General features: G+C 40.5%; 2 protein-coding genes across 5 annotated transcripts; one reads left to right on the plus strand and one right to left on the minus strand.

The window, feature by feature from the left end:
- Nucleotides 1-724: 724 nt before the first annotated feature.
- LOC139647284 (RNA-binding protein EWS-like) lies at nucleotides 725-11,040 on the minus strand. Of its 4 annotated transcripts, none has more exons than XM_071523158.1 (16): nucleotides 10,999-11,040; nucleotides 10,442-10,478; nucleotides 9,970-10,021; nucleotides 9,413-9,551; nucleotides 8,326-8,521; nucleotides 7,943-8,211; nucleotides 7,646-7,805; nucleotides 4,516-4,553; nucleotides 3,890-3,916; nucleotides 3,619-3,734; nucleotides 3,396-3,525; nucleotides 3,131-3,241; nucleotides 2,372-2,498; nucleotides 2,174-2,274; nucleotides 1,808-2,060; nucleotides 725-1,200 (listed from the first exon to the last, which is right to left on the minus strand). In XM_071523158.1, exons 1-16 carry the CDS (start codon nucleotides 11,012-11,014, stop codon nucleotides 1,164-1,166), a joined length of 1,809 nt encoding a protein of 602 aa, XP_071379259.1. In that variant the 5' UTR covers nucleotides 11,015-11,040; the 3' UTR covers nucleotides 725-1,163. The 4 variants fall into 4 exon arrangements, with proteins under 4 accessions (XP_071379259.1, XP_071379260.1, XP_071379258.1 ...); XM_071523159.1 differs by having other exon boundaries at nucleotides 7,943-8,205; nucleotides 9,413-9,554; nucleotides 10,999-11,035; XM_071523157.1 differs by having other exon boundaries at nucleotides 4,516-4,550; nucleotides 9,413-9,554; nucleotides 10,999-11,035.
- Nucleotides 11,041-11,852: 812 nt separating this feature from the next.
- On the plus strand, nucleotides 11,853-14,542 carry LOC139647294 (rhomboid domain-containing protein 3-like). The gene is made up of 5 exons (XM_071523173.1): nucleotides 11,853-12,381; nucleotides 12,549-12,932; nucleotides 13,688-13,814; nucleotides 13,913-14,176; nucleotides 14,349-14,542. The coding sequence occupies exons 1-5, from the start codon at nucleotides 12,219-12,221 to the stop codon at nucleotides 14,515-14,517; spliced, it is 1,107 nt and encodes a 368-aa protein (XP_071379274.1). The 5' UTR covers nucleotides 11,853-12,218; the 3' UTR covers nucleotides 14,518-14,542.
- Nucleotides 14,543-14,764: the final 222 nt, after the last annotated feature.

The raw sequence follows: 14,764 nt of genomic DNA on the forward strand, positions 1-14,764 counted from the left end.
GGAGCATGTAATCCTTTAACTGAACATGAAAATCACCAAAATTGGAGTTGGAATGGTTTCCACAGGACAACAGCGATATGCATAAAGCTCCACCCCATGGCACATTACATCAGAGCACAACTTTATATTGGGAACACAAGTATAGTTCAGCAGCAGCCCAGTGCCAAGGACTCTATGGGAGCGCTGTAGGCTTACTTTGAGCTACCAGATTAGACTTTATTGGTGAGGACATTGATGGGCTCAGTTACCAGTCTGATTATAACCCTAAACCCACTTGATCATTATACATGGATTTTTTGGCATCATTGTGTTGCATTATCTTAATTTCTTCCCCTTGGTCAATTCTCATTTGTACCCTATTATTTACAGCTGCAGTGAGCCGATTTCCCCAGAGATGATTATGGTTTAATGTAATCTACCAAACATATGTACCACGTAATATGTCCACAAAATATACTAATTTCCAAAGGTTTGACCAGATGGACAATAAAGCCCCTATTACAATCACTAATTATATTTCTAATTCAGCCCTATGGAGCACATACACTATTCAAAACGATATATTACAAAACATCTTATGTATACAAAATTGTTGCTGGCAAGAAAAACTCATTTTGGAAAAACTGTTGATAGAATCAGTGTTTTTGGTCTATTGAATGATGACTGAAGTAGCATAGTTTAAAAAAGATGAATGTAGAAACCAATCATTTATTAATGAGGAAAAAGTGTGCATTAATACTTCCATGACTACTAGCCCATTTTGTAAAATTGAAGTCTTGACTTCGAAACCATCAAATCGGTAAATTTTATTTCCCAAATCTGCCATTACATATTGTCAGTCTTGGGGAAGGAGAGGCAATTACAATAAAAAATGAAAAACCTTGCATTTTACAATACACTGTCAAAACTAATCTGCATATTAAAAAAAAAAAAAAAAAAAAAAAAAAAAAAGCAGAAAAAAAAACATGCACAAGACGAGAAGATGAAGCATAACCCAGGGTAACAAACTAAAAAAATAATAACTAGAAACACTTATGAGTTGAACAAAACTGCACCAGGATATTCAAAAGCAGTTCTATAACCATTGATACATGGAATCATAAATTAAAACTTTTCTTCTTAAAAATCAAATTCCGTAAGAGGAAAACTCAAGAAGTTGTAGTTCAGTAGGGTCGGTCTCTGCGTTCCTGGCGATGGTCCCTGGGGAAGAGCAAGAGAACAGTCAACAATCATGACAGCAACTTTATTTGAGAAGAAATGGATTAATTAAATTTCATTTGCTTAAGATTACCATGCAAATATTCAGATTTCTTTGTAAGTCATATTTAACAATGCTGGCTTGAGTGCCACTGATGGATCAATAAACCACGTAGCTTTTCTAAAATAGCGATGAATATACACCATTGCATTAAAAAAAAAAAAAAAAGGCAAACGTAAAATCTCATTCTTAAAATCAATTAAAATGCTTATCTTCCACTAAGAAAAAGTGTTTCTTAACAGTAGTTAAACAACATGGTTGCTGAGCGACACAAGTACCAGGGTGAGTGGTGATTTTGGTTTTCATATTAATATTTAAATGAACAGCTATGCAGTCACAGGTATGGGTTTACTGGGTATTTTTTAATGGCTTCAAACGTGTCTCAACCAATCAGAGTGGAGGACCAAAGCCATCTACTTTATAGCATACCATTATCCAGTTAGTAATCCTGATTTCCAGTCCTGACATTACCTAAAAGTAACTGTTATGATAAAACTACTTACAGTTGGTATAGAGGTGTTAGGACCACTTGAGGAGTCTTTCCCCTACCTCATATCCATCTTGCCTGGTGGGCCCATTCCTCTTCCACCTCTGCCACCCATCCGGTCCATGGGTGGTCCTCCCCGCCCGGCCCCACGGAATCCTCCTCTATCCATTCCACCTCGCCCTCCTCTGAATCCGCCACGGTCACCTCCCCAACCTCCACGGAAACCTCCGGGGCCCCCTGGCCCTCCGGCTGGCCCGCCACGGTCCATGCCTCTGCCGCCGCGCATTCCCATACCACCTCTACCTCGGTCGCCACCTGAAAGAAGTACGACGCTCGATTTTAGTCTACACTTGCACCTGCAAAGTGTGTTTATGGCTTGTGACTAGGGAGTGCTCTTCTGTTTGAACAATATATGAAGGAGTCCATACCTGCAGGGGGAAATGGAGGGCCGCCTCCTAAACCTTCTGGTTTGGGAGCTTTGCACTGGTTACACTCCATCCTCCAGGCAAAGTTCTGGTTGCCGCAACCCCTGAAACCATTTATAAACAATTTAGTAAGTATTAAAAACAATGTTTAATACAGAAGATATATCAGATACAGACATGGCACTACAGAGCAATACATACGGGTTAGGACACTCCCAGTCTCCAGCTCTCTGCTGCATATTGCCTCCTGAAGGTCCACCTCGGCCCATTCCACGGGGACCACCTCGTGGGACAAAACCCCCACGCTCTCCTCCACGGCCCATCATACCTTATAAGACAAGGAGGTATGTCCCCAATTACATTTCAATTGACGTATCAATAATCACAGCACTGTTCAGTAGTAGGGCTGTATTCACATTATTCCTCTTTTTTCAAACTGCTGGTACTGAGGCTCTTGGGGAGAAGCCATAAGGTCGATGGAAATAAACAGCAACTTTTTAGGCAGAACAGAGCGCTTTCTAACGGTGACAAAAAATCTACTTTTTAGACAAGTGCGCCGCTTTTTGTGACCTGAACAATAATCAAAAAGGTGAGATTTCACGGCATGTAGGCAGCTGGCAGTTGCCAACAGAGATGCTTATGTGCCATGAGCCGAGAGTATGAAGATTTAAATTCCAACAAAGACTACACCAGATGATTTCACTGATTAGTACACCCAAAAACAGAGGGGGAACTTATCAGTGAGATCACCTGGTGTAGTCTTTGTTGGAATGAAAACCTGCATACTCCATGTCACATGGTTGTGTGTCAGGGGCAGCTAAAGGCTATGGAAACAAACACTTTTCATTATGAGCACAAAATGCGGTTGAGGCAGCATTTCTTTCCCTACAAAAAAAGGCAGAGTAGTGTGAACATGCCCTTAGGGATTCAGTCTTGCAAAGACACACTGTTGACATTTACCTCCACGACCCATCATGCCATCTCGCATGGGCATGCCGCCTCTCATCCCACCCATCATGGGCTTACGGCGTGCCATGGACACCTTAAGCCTTCGGCTTTGGAACTCCTTCCCTTTAATTAAAAAAAGAAAACAAAAAAAAAAACCCTTAAAACTTGCATGCACAAATTACAATTCATAGGTGAATGAATGCGCTACTAGACATATTTCAAAATTTCAATGTGGATTCTGTTCTGCTGCAAACCAAGCTGAGTCAATGCAACCTACCATCAAAATGCTCCACTGCTGCTTTGGCACAGAAGGGCTCCTCATAGGACAGGGTGGCATCTCCCTTGGGCTTACCCGAATCCTTGTCTGTGTATATGTTAATGGCAGGCTGACCCAATCTGCGGTTCATCTTCAGACACAAAAAGGAGTTTATTAGCACATACAGTCTCCACCTTTGTTTTTCTCACATTTCTCAACATTTAGAGAGAAGAGCTATTCTTACCCTGATTGGTCCAACGTGTTTAAAGAATTCAGCCATCTCCTCCAGGGTGGCGTTCTCAGTCAAACCTGTGATGTAGATTGTGCTGTTCTCAGAGTCATCCTGCTCTTCAGGGCGTCCTGAAACAAACAAAAAGAAAATAAATTAAACTGCAGCAAATATGCAACCGTCACTAAACAAATTCTGTACTTTTGCCATTTCCTAACAAGTGGTTAGCAAGCAAGTGGTCTTTTAAGAGTATTAAAAAGGTCCAACATAGCATGAATCTACTCACCCATTTCACGCTCTGATTCGCTGGGTCCTATAGTCCATCCATTGAGGGGGAGAGAAAAAGATAAAGAAAAGTCAGTGTGCTACTTGAGCCCAGCGTACAACTCCTGAGAATATTACAAAAAGATAATCCAGACATTCCCTTACAGACGCTGTCAGCCATATTGCAAAGTTGAAAATGGCACCTTATGGTAGACCACATTTCCCTCTCAAGTGAAATATTGATAGTGGAAAATAAAATACCTCAGACCCTTTTGCAAATAATTTTGTGCCATTTGAGAAGCCTCTAAGACCAGTTATAAATCCTCAAAAAACCCAGAAATTCAGTCCATGAGATTTGTTAGGGCAATAAGAACCGACACACGTTTGTTGCCAGTGGTAATTTGTCACTAACCTGTCAAAAACTCTCATTGTCAAACCATAAGCAGTGACTGATAAAACAAATTATACCAAGTACCCCACAAAAAAAAGGTCTCAGGCATCCAAAAAGATTCCCCTATATTTTCAGATGTTGTGTTCATGTAAATATTTTGCATACCGCAATGTAGCATATGTCAATACTCGAAGCGTACTTGCTCAAAAAGTTTAAGGTTTGGAATGGACTAACCAGTGTAATACTCGTTAACTTACCACCAGGCTTACTGAAGCCACCTCTGTCTCCAGCGCTGCTATGGGAGAATAAATGGAGATATGAAGGCGATTTCCCTTTTACAGCCACTTCCACGCCTCGAACCAAGTGGCTTGATTGAGGGAGTAATGAACACAGTTCTAACTAGCCTAACCGCAACTAAGAACTCCCCAAAACGATAAATATACAATCCAATTGAGGGGATATGGGTTATTAACTATGCAGCATTTCTTTGCTAGCTGACTACAACTTCAGTGACAGTTTTCAGTAGTGGATACAGTTGAGTAGAGGTATATTAATGACTAACACATTTTCATTGCCATTGAAAAATATGTGACAAAAACCCAAACATTTGTACAAAAGTAGAAAGATTTCAGATGCATTGATTGCATACATAATACTACCTGTAACAAAAACCCAAACATTTGTACAAAAGTACATGAAACAAGCCTACACACTACAACTTCACACTAACATTAGGTTTCTAACAAAACTTAAGGCTGAAGCAGATATGTACAAAAGTTAACAAATGCAATGCATCTGAAATTTCACAAGATGATCAGGTGATCATATTCACCATGTAATAATAATAAAAAAATAAATAAAAAAACAACACACAACAACAATTGTACATTTGTTTTAGTAAGATAAATCAACTCCAAAATAAAAAACAACTAATTTTATCTGACCATGTTACAGTGTTTACCAAGGTTAAAAAATTAAAAACAAAGACTTGGCCGATAGATATACCCATCATGCTTTAAAAAAACAACACAATCCTCAGTTCTTGGAATAAAGGCAGACCCCGAATCTTTGTTTAAGCTCCCTCCTGCTGCTTAAGCTGCCGGCTCTGTACTGAGTACAGATACTTTTTAGAGTATAGATGGTTTTAAATGGCTCTCACTGTTACCTGTACGGTATAAATGTGACAAAGCATGTTAAAAAGTGCTCAAAAGAATGTGATCAAACATTTGTATTCCAAACCACAAAACAAACATCTTGAACATTACAAAATGACATTATGTGACCCACCCCCAAAATATTCCTGTTCCATACTAAAATACGTAATCCCAAACTGAAAATGTGGAGATGCTACTTGTACATTTACCACTACTTTTTAAGTGATAATAATAATAATAATAAAGCAAAGTTGCTTGATTCATGCATAGTAATATTTCTTGTATAACTCTTAATGTAATATTCACTGTTGTATCACCTATTGAGACTCCATACTGAAATGTCAAGTGTGTGTGTGAGATTCCCTGCACCAGAAAAATGGAGAAAACAAATTATGCACAACCCTGTTATCTAAAAATGTTAACACTGTTGAACAAGAAATTTTGAAACGCCGTTTGATGAACTGTACCTCTTAAAAAAAGGGGAATACCTGCATTAGTGGAGCTCATAATTCTGCTGTTGTTCTGACCCAAGACTGATCAATTATTTAAAATGAAAGCTCTCCCAAAATCAAATACAGAAAAATAAGACTAATCTGTGGTGTCACCAAGATTTTACAACCAACTGGGAGGCTGAATTTCTTGATTCAACATCTGCTTAAGTTTCCATCTTCCAATCAGCTTTGTTTTACAGCAGTGGTAACCGATCTGAACCAGAAAATGTACACAAATCCTTCAAAAAATACCCCTGGGCTTTCTCATGACTACCTCTTCAATCTTTTTTAAATACCTGCTTAGGGGAGCTGGACGTCAGTGGGTCTGATTTGAGGTTGGGTCAAACCATTTCTGGCTATAGAGAACAGTAGAGAATGTACATTGACAGTAACCAATCTGTCCTAAAGAATTCCCCTTTTTATTGAATTTTGATTAATGTGATGTTGAATTTCAGCTTGAATGATATTCAAACATTAACCACAAATTATATTGAAATACCTCTTAATTTGTTTAGAGATTCAACAACTACTTTCAGTAAAATGGCCTCAGGTGAGGGAAAATATTGATCATCTCTAAGAATTAATTCTAACATTAAACTAACGATTCAAATTCTAATGCCAGTAGAAAAATCTCATTAAACTGGAGACCACCTATTACCTTGTATTGTCTCTCTACTATGGTTGATGTAACATTTAATTAACTTATCTGACTGTTATTTTTGTTACGTTATGTTTTAATTTTGACATTACTTCAGGCAGGTCAGTTAAGAACAATTCTTATTGACAATGACAGCCTGGCAAAAATCAATCACAAACCGATAACACCAATGAATGTATTTGATAGTTTACAAGTGACAAATTTACCAAGTGGAAATATATTGTTCTTTTTAAATCCAAATGAGACCCAAATATTCATCACATGGCTGCACTTAAGCAAGAATAAAGAATCCCTTTGTAATAGACAAAAAAATGTTTGAGGCCTGTGGTTTTAAAATCCCTTAAATTGTCTGCTCCATGCATCTGAAAAGATATGCAGGACACACTAAATTGTATGTTTTCCAAAAAATCCATGATGATGAAATCCTTAGGATTTAAGCAACTTCTAATTGCATTACCCTCATAGCAATCGTAAATGTCAACCTCCCTAAAACCATGAGCTACCAAAAATGTGAATGCACCACAGTAAGACGTACTTGGATTTAAAATGTGCTGCTGAAATAGTGTGACCGATACCAGTGTTAGAACTTTCTCTAAGAAAAGCCATTATAATTTAGAGAAGACAATATTGTTCCATTTTATCCAATCACTTTAACCAGAGACCAATCATGAGATCAGCAACTCCCTAAATATCAGTTACCAAGAATATTTTTGATAATGGTCCATAATCAAATCATGTGCTGAGTAATAAAAGATGTTCCATTAAAATGAATGTGCACAGGGCTTTGTTCAAAATTTACTTTGATATTGGAACACACCTTTTTCTTACCTTTGGCCAATTCAGAGGCAGGGCTGAGAGAAACTGGGTGAATGTATTTACATTTGGTGCCCATGCTGGAACTTACTATACCATTGATCATGGCTTCAAACATCATGGGAGAATAAAGTTGTACAAATTGCTGATAAATCAACTTGAATTATTCAAACTATTTTTCGTGGGGACTTGCCTCAGCCCTGCTCTACCTGGCCACAGCACCTGTAAGTGAAAATACAAGTGAGGTTAAGTGTGGAGGAGAGGGACTTACCCCATGCCACGGCCCATGCCTCCACGCCCACGGTGCATCATTCCACCTCGGTCAAAGCCATCTCTGCCAGGCCCTCTGCCGTCCCCTGCCCCTGGATACCTTGCAGGATCTGAGCCAGAGTAGCCAGAACTTCCACCCTGGCCATCCTGTCTGTAATTATCTTCAAAAGGAACAACACAATATCATTATGCTATACAATGAAGGGAGTATGTTTACAATGATTTTTAAAAATTAGACTGCATTAAGGGAGAATACACGACAGGAATACTGTATGCAAGTTGAAAAACCAAGACTTACTGTAATGGTTGGACTGGTTGTAACTGGGCGGTCCACTTTGCTGGCCGTACTGGCTGGGTGGAGGCTGCCCATAGGAACCAGAGGCTTGAGGAGGGTAAGCAGACGGGGGAGCCTGCTGCTGCTGCTGTTGGGGCTGCTGCTGGTAGCTGCTTTGCTGCTGGCCGTAGCCTCCCTGCTGGGTCTGGTAACCAGGCTGCTGCTGGCCATATGCTGCTGGCTGGGAATAGCTGTTTTGGTTGTAACTAGCTGGCTGGCTGTTAGCACTGTAACTGGTGGAAAGACAAATGACAGACAGACAAAAAAAAGACCATTATAGTATCATGTTGTTCTATACACAAATTGTTTCTTTGGTTCCTAGCCTAACCATAGTGAATGGCACATACCTCTGCGGTGTAGTGGGAGCAGCCTGCTGGCCATATCCAGGGTAGGCGGACTGGGCAGTGTAACCTGGCTGAGAGCCGTAGGACTGGGAGGCAGCTGGGGCAGCAGCAGCAGGAGTGCTGTCGTACCCACTGGCCCCATAACCCTGGGCAGACTGGGAGTATCCATGAGTGTTGGACTGGGCAGCAGGATAGCCAGCTGCGGAAAACGCAAACAATAAGATCAGAAGCAAAGTCTAAATATTTTACAAGTTACTCCCAGTAAAGAAGAGGCAGCCAATTTTAAGCCTTGATTGTGTAAAATCAAGCTTTAATTTCCTTTTTATTTTATGGACTATAGCTGGCGGAAGCATCTTGCTTTGATTTGTCTGTTGGCTTAAATGGGTTGTGATTGATAGAAGGCAGGTCTTAACATAACTACAGAGAACGTTGAAAGTTTTTATTTTTGAGAGGAAAACATGGAAATCAGAGAAGCAGAAAATGGAAGTAAGATGCACCCCCCCGTCTCGTCTCAGTGTTTCCGAATGCATGCATCAAAATGAAATGGTGACCAGAACTTCTTTCAAAACATAAAAGTTTATATCCTGATGTTAGCATTCTGATGCAGCTTTGCAAAACGTGACTGATGGCCTCTCATTACCTTTACCAATTTAATTAGACGTCCTGGGAGTTGCCGTTCTGTGCCGTTTGGAATTGAATGGGAGTGAATGAGCCTGAGAGGTTTGGCAAAGCTGATTTCAAATATCTTTAATTGTGGCACACAAATGTGAAAACTGTCATAATTAACATTAACGGGATGGAAAATGTAAAAAATAAAATAAAATAAATAAGCACTGGAATTGTCCTTTAAGACAACTGATTCTGAATATGTTAGCACTGATACAACTATTCCAGTGAATATACAAGGATTTTCTTTCACCTGTGCCAACTGAGGGTGGTGTACCAAAGAGGTCCTTTTTTTTTTTTTAAACCTATACTGTCTCATGTCCAACATGGAGTTTTTCCTCTACTCCAGTAAAAGCCTTTTGCATGTGGCTTCAGGCAGAGCAACCTGGTAATGACTCAGCTATCCCATAATCTAATAACTGACCTGATGCTGGTTGCCCATAAGAGGATCCATACTGTTGTTGCTGTTGAGTGTATCCTCCAGCTGCTGGTGTTGCCTGGGTATAACTGGCTTCAGTGGCAGCAGGTTGAGCATATGACCCATAACTCTGTTGGCTGTAACCCTGCTGAAAGATAAAGGGCATAGTTTAGCTGCTGGCAAGGAAAGGCATAACTTCAACAAGGTTTTGAGTTACTGACCATTAGAGTTGGGCTTGGGTCACAAAGGTTTTTATTGATTGAAACATGCATTTAACTTGAGCACTGACCCCCTTTTCATATAGACTACTGTACATTCTTAGAATATTAACTAATAACACACCACCATGACAAATTTCCTGCAGTAAATACCAATTTGAGATAAATGGACTAATCACTTTGAAATCATATTGTTCCAGCTCTCATTTAACCTCCTTGTGTGTTGTAAGCACAGTATGTGCTTAAAAATGGAAATGTACATTTTATTGATTTGATCAAATAAATCAATCTAACATAGCAAGGCCCAAGGAGCCACATATCTAAATCACTAACTAAAATTCTCACCTGTGCAGACTGTCCATAACCTTGAGCAGGCTGGGCAGCATAAGACCCATACCTGTAAAAACACAAAAATACTTAATACATGAGTGCCTGTTGCTGCTGAGGATATTTTTTCACTTGGTTGACTTTTTGCTGCTACAGACAGGAAATGTTATGTCTTCCTAGTTTGTAATGTTGTTTTTCAGGTCAGTAAAGCTCTGGGGGCTAAACAGTCTGGTTTTCACCACAGCTGGGCTTGCTGTGGGGAGGTGGCCACACAATGTAGAACAACTAAAAGCCACCGTCTAATGTAATACATTTATTAAAAACAAGTTATATTATATTCATGTTAAGTGACCATTTGTAAAATGCATTGAAATTCCCTGACTATATAGAAACTCCCTGACTGGAATGCACAACAAAACCACGATATCCCGGAAATCCCAACACTCAAGATTACATTTGATTCAAAGTCACAATATTTCAAGATGCTTACCCCTGTTGGGCACTGGTCTGACTGTAGGAACTGTAATCTGTAAGAAAAAAAACATGCAATAGAAAGTTACACTATTGTTAACGTGTGCGTTATATTCAAACGCAGCATACTCCTTTGCGCGCGAGCTTCGCCAGCAGCAGCTCCGCTAACGTTAGCAACACATTACACAAACACGTTGTTAGGCAACTTAACTATCCAAACTAATGCAGAAAAACGATGTTTCAAAATGGGAGCAGCTAGGTATTGCCGAGAAATGTATTTTTCAAAAAGCACCGGCTAGCTATTGTTAAGACAGTGGCTAGTTTGGCATTCATTATCGACGACGGTATGTAAGAAAAAGCTATCCGGCAGACGAGACCGAAGCGACTCGATGAGCTACACAGCTAGGCCTTGTGCCCAGCGCTTACTATGTGGCGATGTTCAGTTAAATACAAACTAAAAAAAAGAGATTATACGCCGACAGGACATCTATACAAAGAAATTGTTCACTTAATTCTTCACATTACAATAACGAAATCCCTTAAAATCGAGACAAAAGATTGAAATTCTGCACCTACCAGGAGCCGACGCCATTTTAGTGTGTCTCTGCGAAACAACTGTGAGCCGTGAGCTGCTGAAAAATGTGCTTCGTGCGTCAGAGGGGGCAGAAAATCTCGCGAGAATACGAGGCAAAGTTTTTTTTGTGGGTCCCCGAGGCAGGGGAAATAATTAATTACTACTTACACGCTAAAAGTCCAAAGTAGAGATTTAGAGTATTTCCAGTTATTCCATTATTCCTGTATTTTCAAAACACACATGCATTTTACATTATTCATTACATTACCTACATTCTTGCAGGGTTTTGAAATGTATACTAATATGTTTTGGGGGGTTTTAAAAGAAGAAGCCCATTTTGAACGTTGGAACAAAATGCTTTTGAACACCGATCAATATACGCTTGTTATAAATATTCATAATAACAAATTGTCTTGCTGTTTGATGCAAACAACGAATGGATGGAGAATATGTGCGATATGACATTATTAAAATATCTATCTATCTATCTATCTATCGGTCTATAATATTTCATTTGATGGTTTGATGGACAGAACCACAGAACGCGACCCTTCTCTGAGGTGGGCGGGGCTTGGCTCAGGTTTGGAATAAACCAATGTGGCTTCCACGGGGGTATAAATAATATTATATATTATATATATCCATAGCGTTACATTTCTTGACATTTCAATTGTATAATATTATTATTATTATTATTTATACATATTATAAATCTGATACAACATGTAAGATATTTCATAAAGGGTGCTGATAAATTAAACGGACTCCTCCAAACCCAGATGACGTAAACAGGAACTGAAATGCCTGGATGGTGAAAATGATCAACAACACAGGCTTCTGAGCGTTTCCAAACCAACTGACAGTTAGCCAGATTTGATGGGATTTTCCTTATTTAAACTAATTTGTTACCCTGGTGTAAAGGACTCCGAGTTATTTTCGAATAGTAGTTAAAGTCGGCAAGTACAAAATGTCCCACCTCGGTGTTATAGAGGATTTGACAGGGTGCTGTGTGCTAGTGCAGGGTCTCTGTACTTACAGCTAGCAACTTCAGCTGTGAATTACTACAGACTGTCATATCCTGAGAAACCAATAGGGATATATATACACTCCTTGGTATTTCTGCAGTGCATTACAGGCATGGTTCTTTTCATGTTTTGTTTACCAGACCTATACTACAAAGGGACAACCGAGCACTAGTCACGTTAACTTATCTTAATTAATAATGCTTGATCGTATATTCCCAGTATGGTTCTGGTTCGGGTCAAATCGCCCTGGTTTCTTCCTGGGAACAGCTTCACTGGTGACACTCATGCTGCTGGTGTATGCTGGGGGCATCCAAGCAAGTTTGAGCTTGGGCCCAGGTGGAGAATTCCCCAGGTTCAGAGGTAAACATGCAGTATATTAACCTCCAATTTCCTAGGTGTACATGCATATCTGTAACACCTCTTAGTAAAGTCATTTGTAACAGAAGACGTGAGTAACCAAAGGAAATGACATCTCTCTCTCTCTCTCTCTCTCTCTCTCTCTCTCTCTCTCTCTCTCTCTCTCTCAGATGTCTTCCTTTATGCCTTCAGTCATGAGGAGTTGCCCTCTCTTCTCATCAATGCTGCTCTCCTGCTGCTAGTTGGACCGTGTCAGGAGCGTCGCTGGGGCACAGTCGCCTTCCTGGCCCTCTCCATCCTGTCCGTGGTCATATTACCTCCTCTGTACACCCTCGTCCTCTGTGTCGGCGGGGGCGAGGCCAGTCGGATCTGCGGTTACTCAGCCGTGCAGCTGGCTCTGCTGACGGCGCAGTGCCGCCAGGTGACGCAGAGGAGGCTGCTGAGGTGTTTGCCCGTCTGGTTTCTGCCCTGGCTGTTTTTGCTGCTCAGTCTGCTGCTGCTGCCCGGTACACCGGCCCTGCTACACTTCTGCGCCATATGCATCGGACACAACTGTATCCTTACCTGTCAGCTTATGATTTTACACCAAACAAACCTATATGAATGATGTGTTATTATTTTTTGTGTTTAAATGATATAGCTTACATTGGACCTCAGTGACCATAGGCGTATATTTGTGGTGACACATATTAGAAGGATGAATTGCCCTGCCCACAGAAATAAAGGGAGAAATAATGGGGCCCCCCCCCCATTAGCATTATTTCTCCCTTTATTTCTGTGTGAAAGGGGCTAGAAACACATGTTGTGGTTTTACTTGCTCTGTTTTTAGAAGCACAGTTGAGTTTTACCAAAACAAATGTTGTGCTTGGCTTTGGTCACAAGAAAATGGAGCTCTTCCCCTACTTTAAATGCAATGTGTTAAAAATCAACAAATCAGGACAAATTTGATTGAACAAATAGACTGCCATGTTTCACATTTTCATTCATCTTTGCCCTTCACAATAGGGATTCAGTTAAACAATTCTCCTCACTTGCTTTCATACCTGCAAACACTTCATGCAAATGTTTATCTTTTGTTTCAAATCTTGCTGATGAAGTGAGGAAAAACAGAATTGTATTTAGGCTACTTCTATGCCCATAGTGTGTCAGTGTGATTTGTTGCCCAGGGTTTGATTCCCCCCCCCCCCCCCCCCCCCCCCCCCCCCAAAAAAAAAAAAAAAAAAAGCTGAAATGAAACATACGCCCTTGTCAATGACACTGTGATGCTTTTCCCAGTCTCTCTCTTTATGTTACTTAATATATTTCAAAGATCATCTGTCCTTCATTGGAATATTACAGGAACTGGAGCAGGCCAGAGTCTTTGACTTAATTCCTGACTGGGTGTGTGTTCTCACCTCCACCAGATTCAGGTTGCCCACCTACTCTACCTCACAGAGGTGTGAACCATCTCATTCAAATCAATGCTCTCATTGAATATTCTCACTCACCATGACAATGGCAGATTTGGTCATTTCAACTTTATCTGGTGTTACAGATCTACTTCACTTTCTCACACAATGTCTGCGGATCAGTCGGCTCCTCCCACTAGGCCCCTCATGAGGGATCCCCATCTTTTGAATCAACACCCATGGGTGGAGCCAGTGCCTGCTTGGCTAATGGAAGAATCTGCTGCACTGTCTGAGGCAGATGTCCTGGAGGAGCAGATGCTAAGGGCCGGGATATTAGCCTCCTTACATGATGCTCCCGAAGACCCTGATGCAAAAGTGGAGGTGCCAAAGTCATCAGTTTCCTCTCTTCGGTTAGTATTCATCATAATTACAGGTTTTACTTTCATGTGATTATTCTTTGAAATAACAGATATGTCGTTTTGGAATTAAAACTCCTCATTTAGTCTCCCAAATACAGTTATATTTATATTTGATGTGAAGTATTGCACAGTTTATCAAAAGACAGATGTTGTTTTCTCTCAGACTCCAGCAGCTGGAGAAGATGGGATTCCCCACGGAGAAAGCTGTAGTGGCATTAGCAGCCTCCAAACAGCTGGATGGCGCCATCTCCCTGCTCATCGATGACCGTGTTGGGGAGCAGGCTGTGGTCGTGTCGAAGGGGAAAAACCCTCTGCCTCCACACAGCACCTGAGGCCACATCAGACTCCCAGACCACGACACAGTGGTCAAGCACACTGTGCAATAATACTGAGATATGCTTGGGTTTTGCCGAGCTTAACCGATGTTAAATTTTCCCTGTGGGCTAACTGGAAAATGATTTTTCATTATCACAATTCTTGTAGAAAAAAGACAATTGTGAGCTTAATCAATCGATGCAAACTTCACTGTTCGGAAGACAGTTTGTGTAGCTGCACATAAAATGTACATTAGAGAGAGTG

The sequence above is a fragment of the Centroberyx affinis genome, unplaced genomic scaffold (assembly GCF_046629955.1).
Source record: "Centroberyx affinis isolate AG114_WGS23_722 - 3 ecotype Tasmania unplaced genomic scaffold, CSIRO-AGI_Caff_v1 ptg001070l_1, whole genome shotgun sequence".
In the NCBI taxonomy this organism is placed as follows: domain Eukaryota; kingdom Metazoa; phylum Chordata; class Actinopteri; order Beryciformes; family Berycidae; genus Centroberyx; species Centroberyx affinis.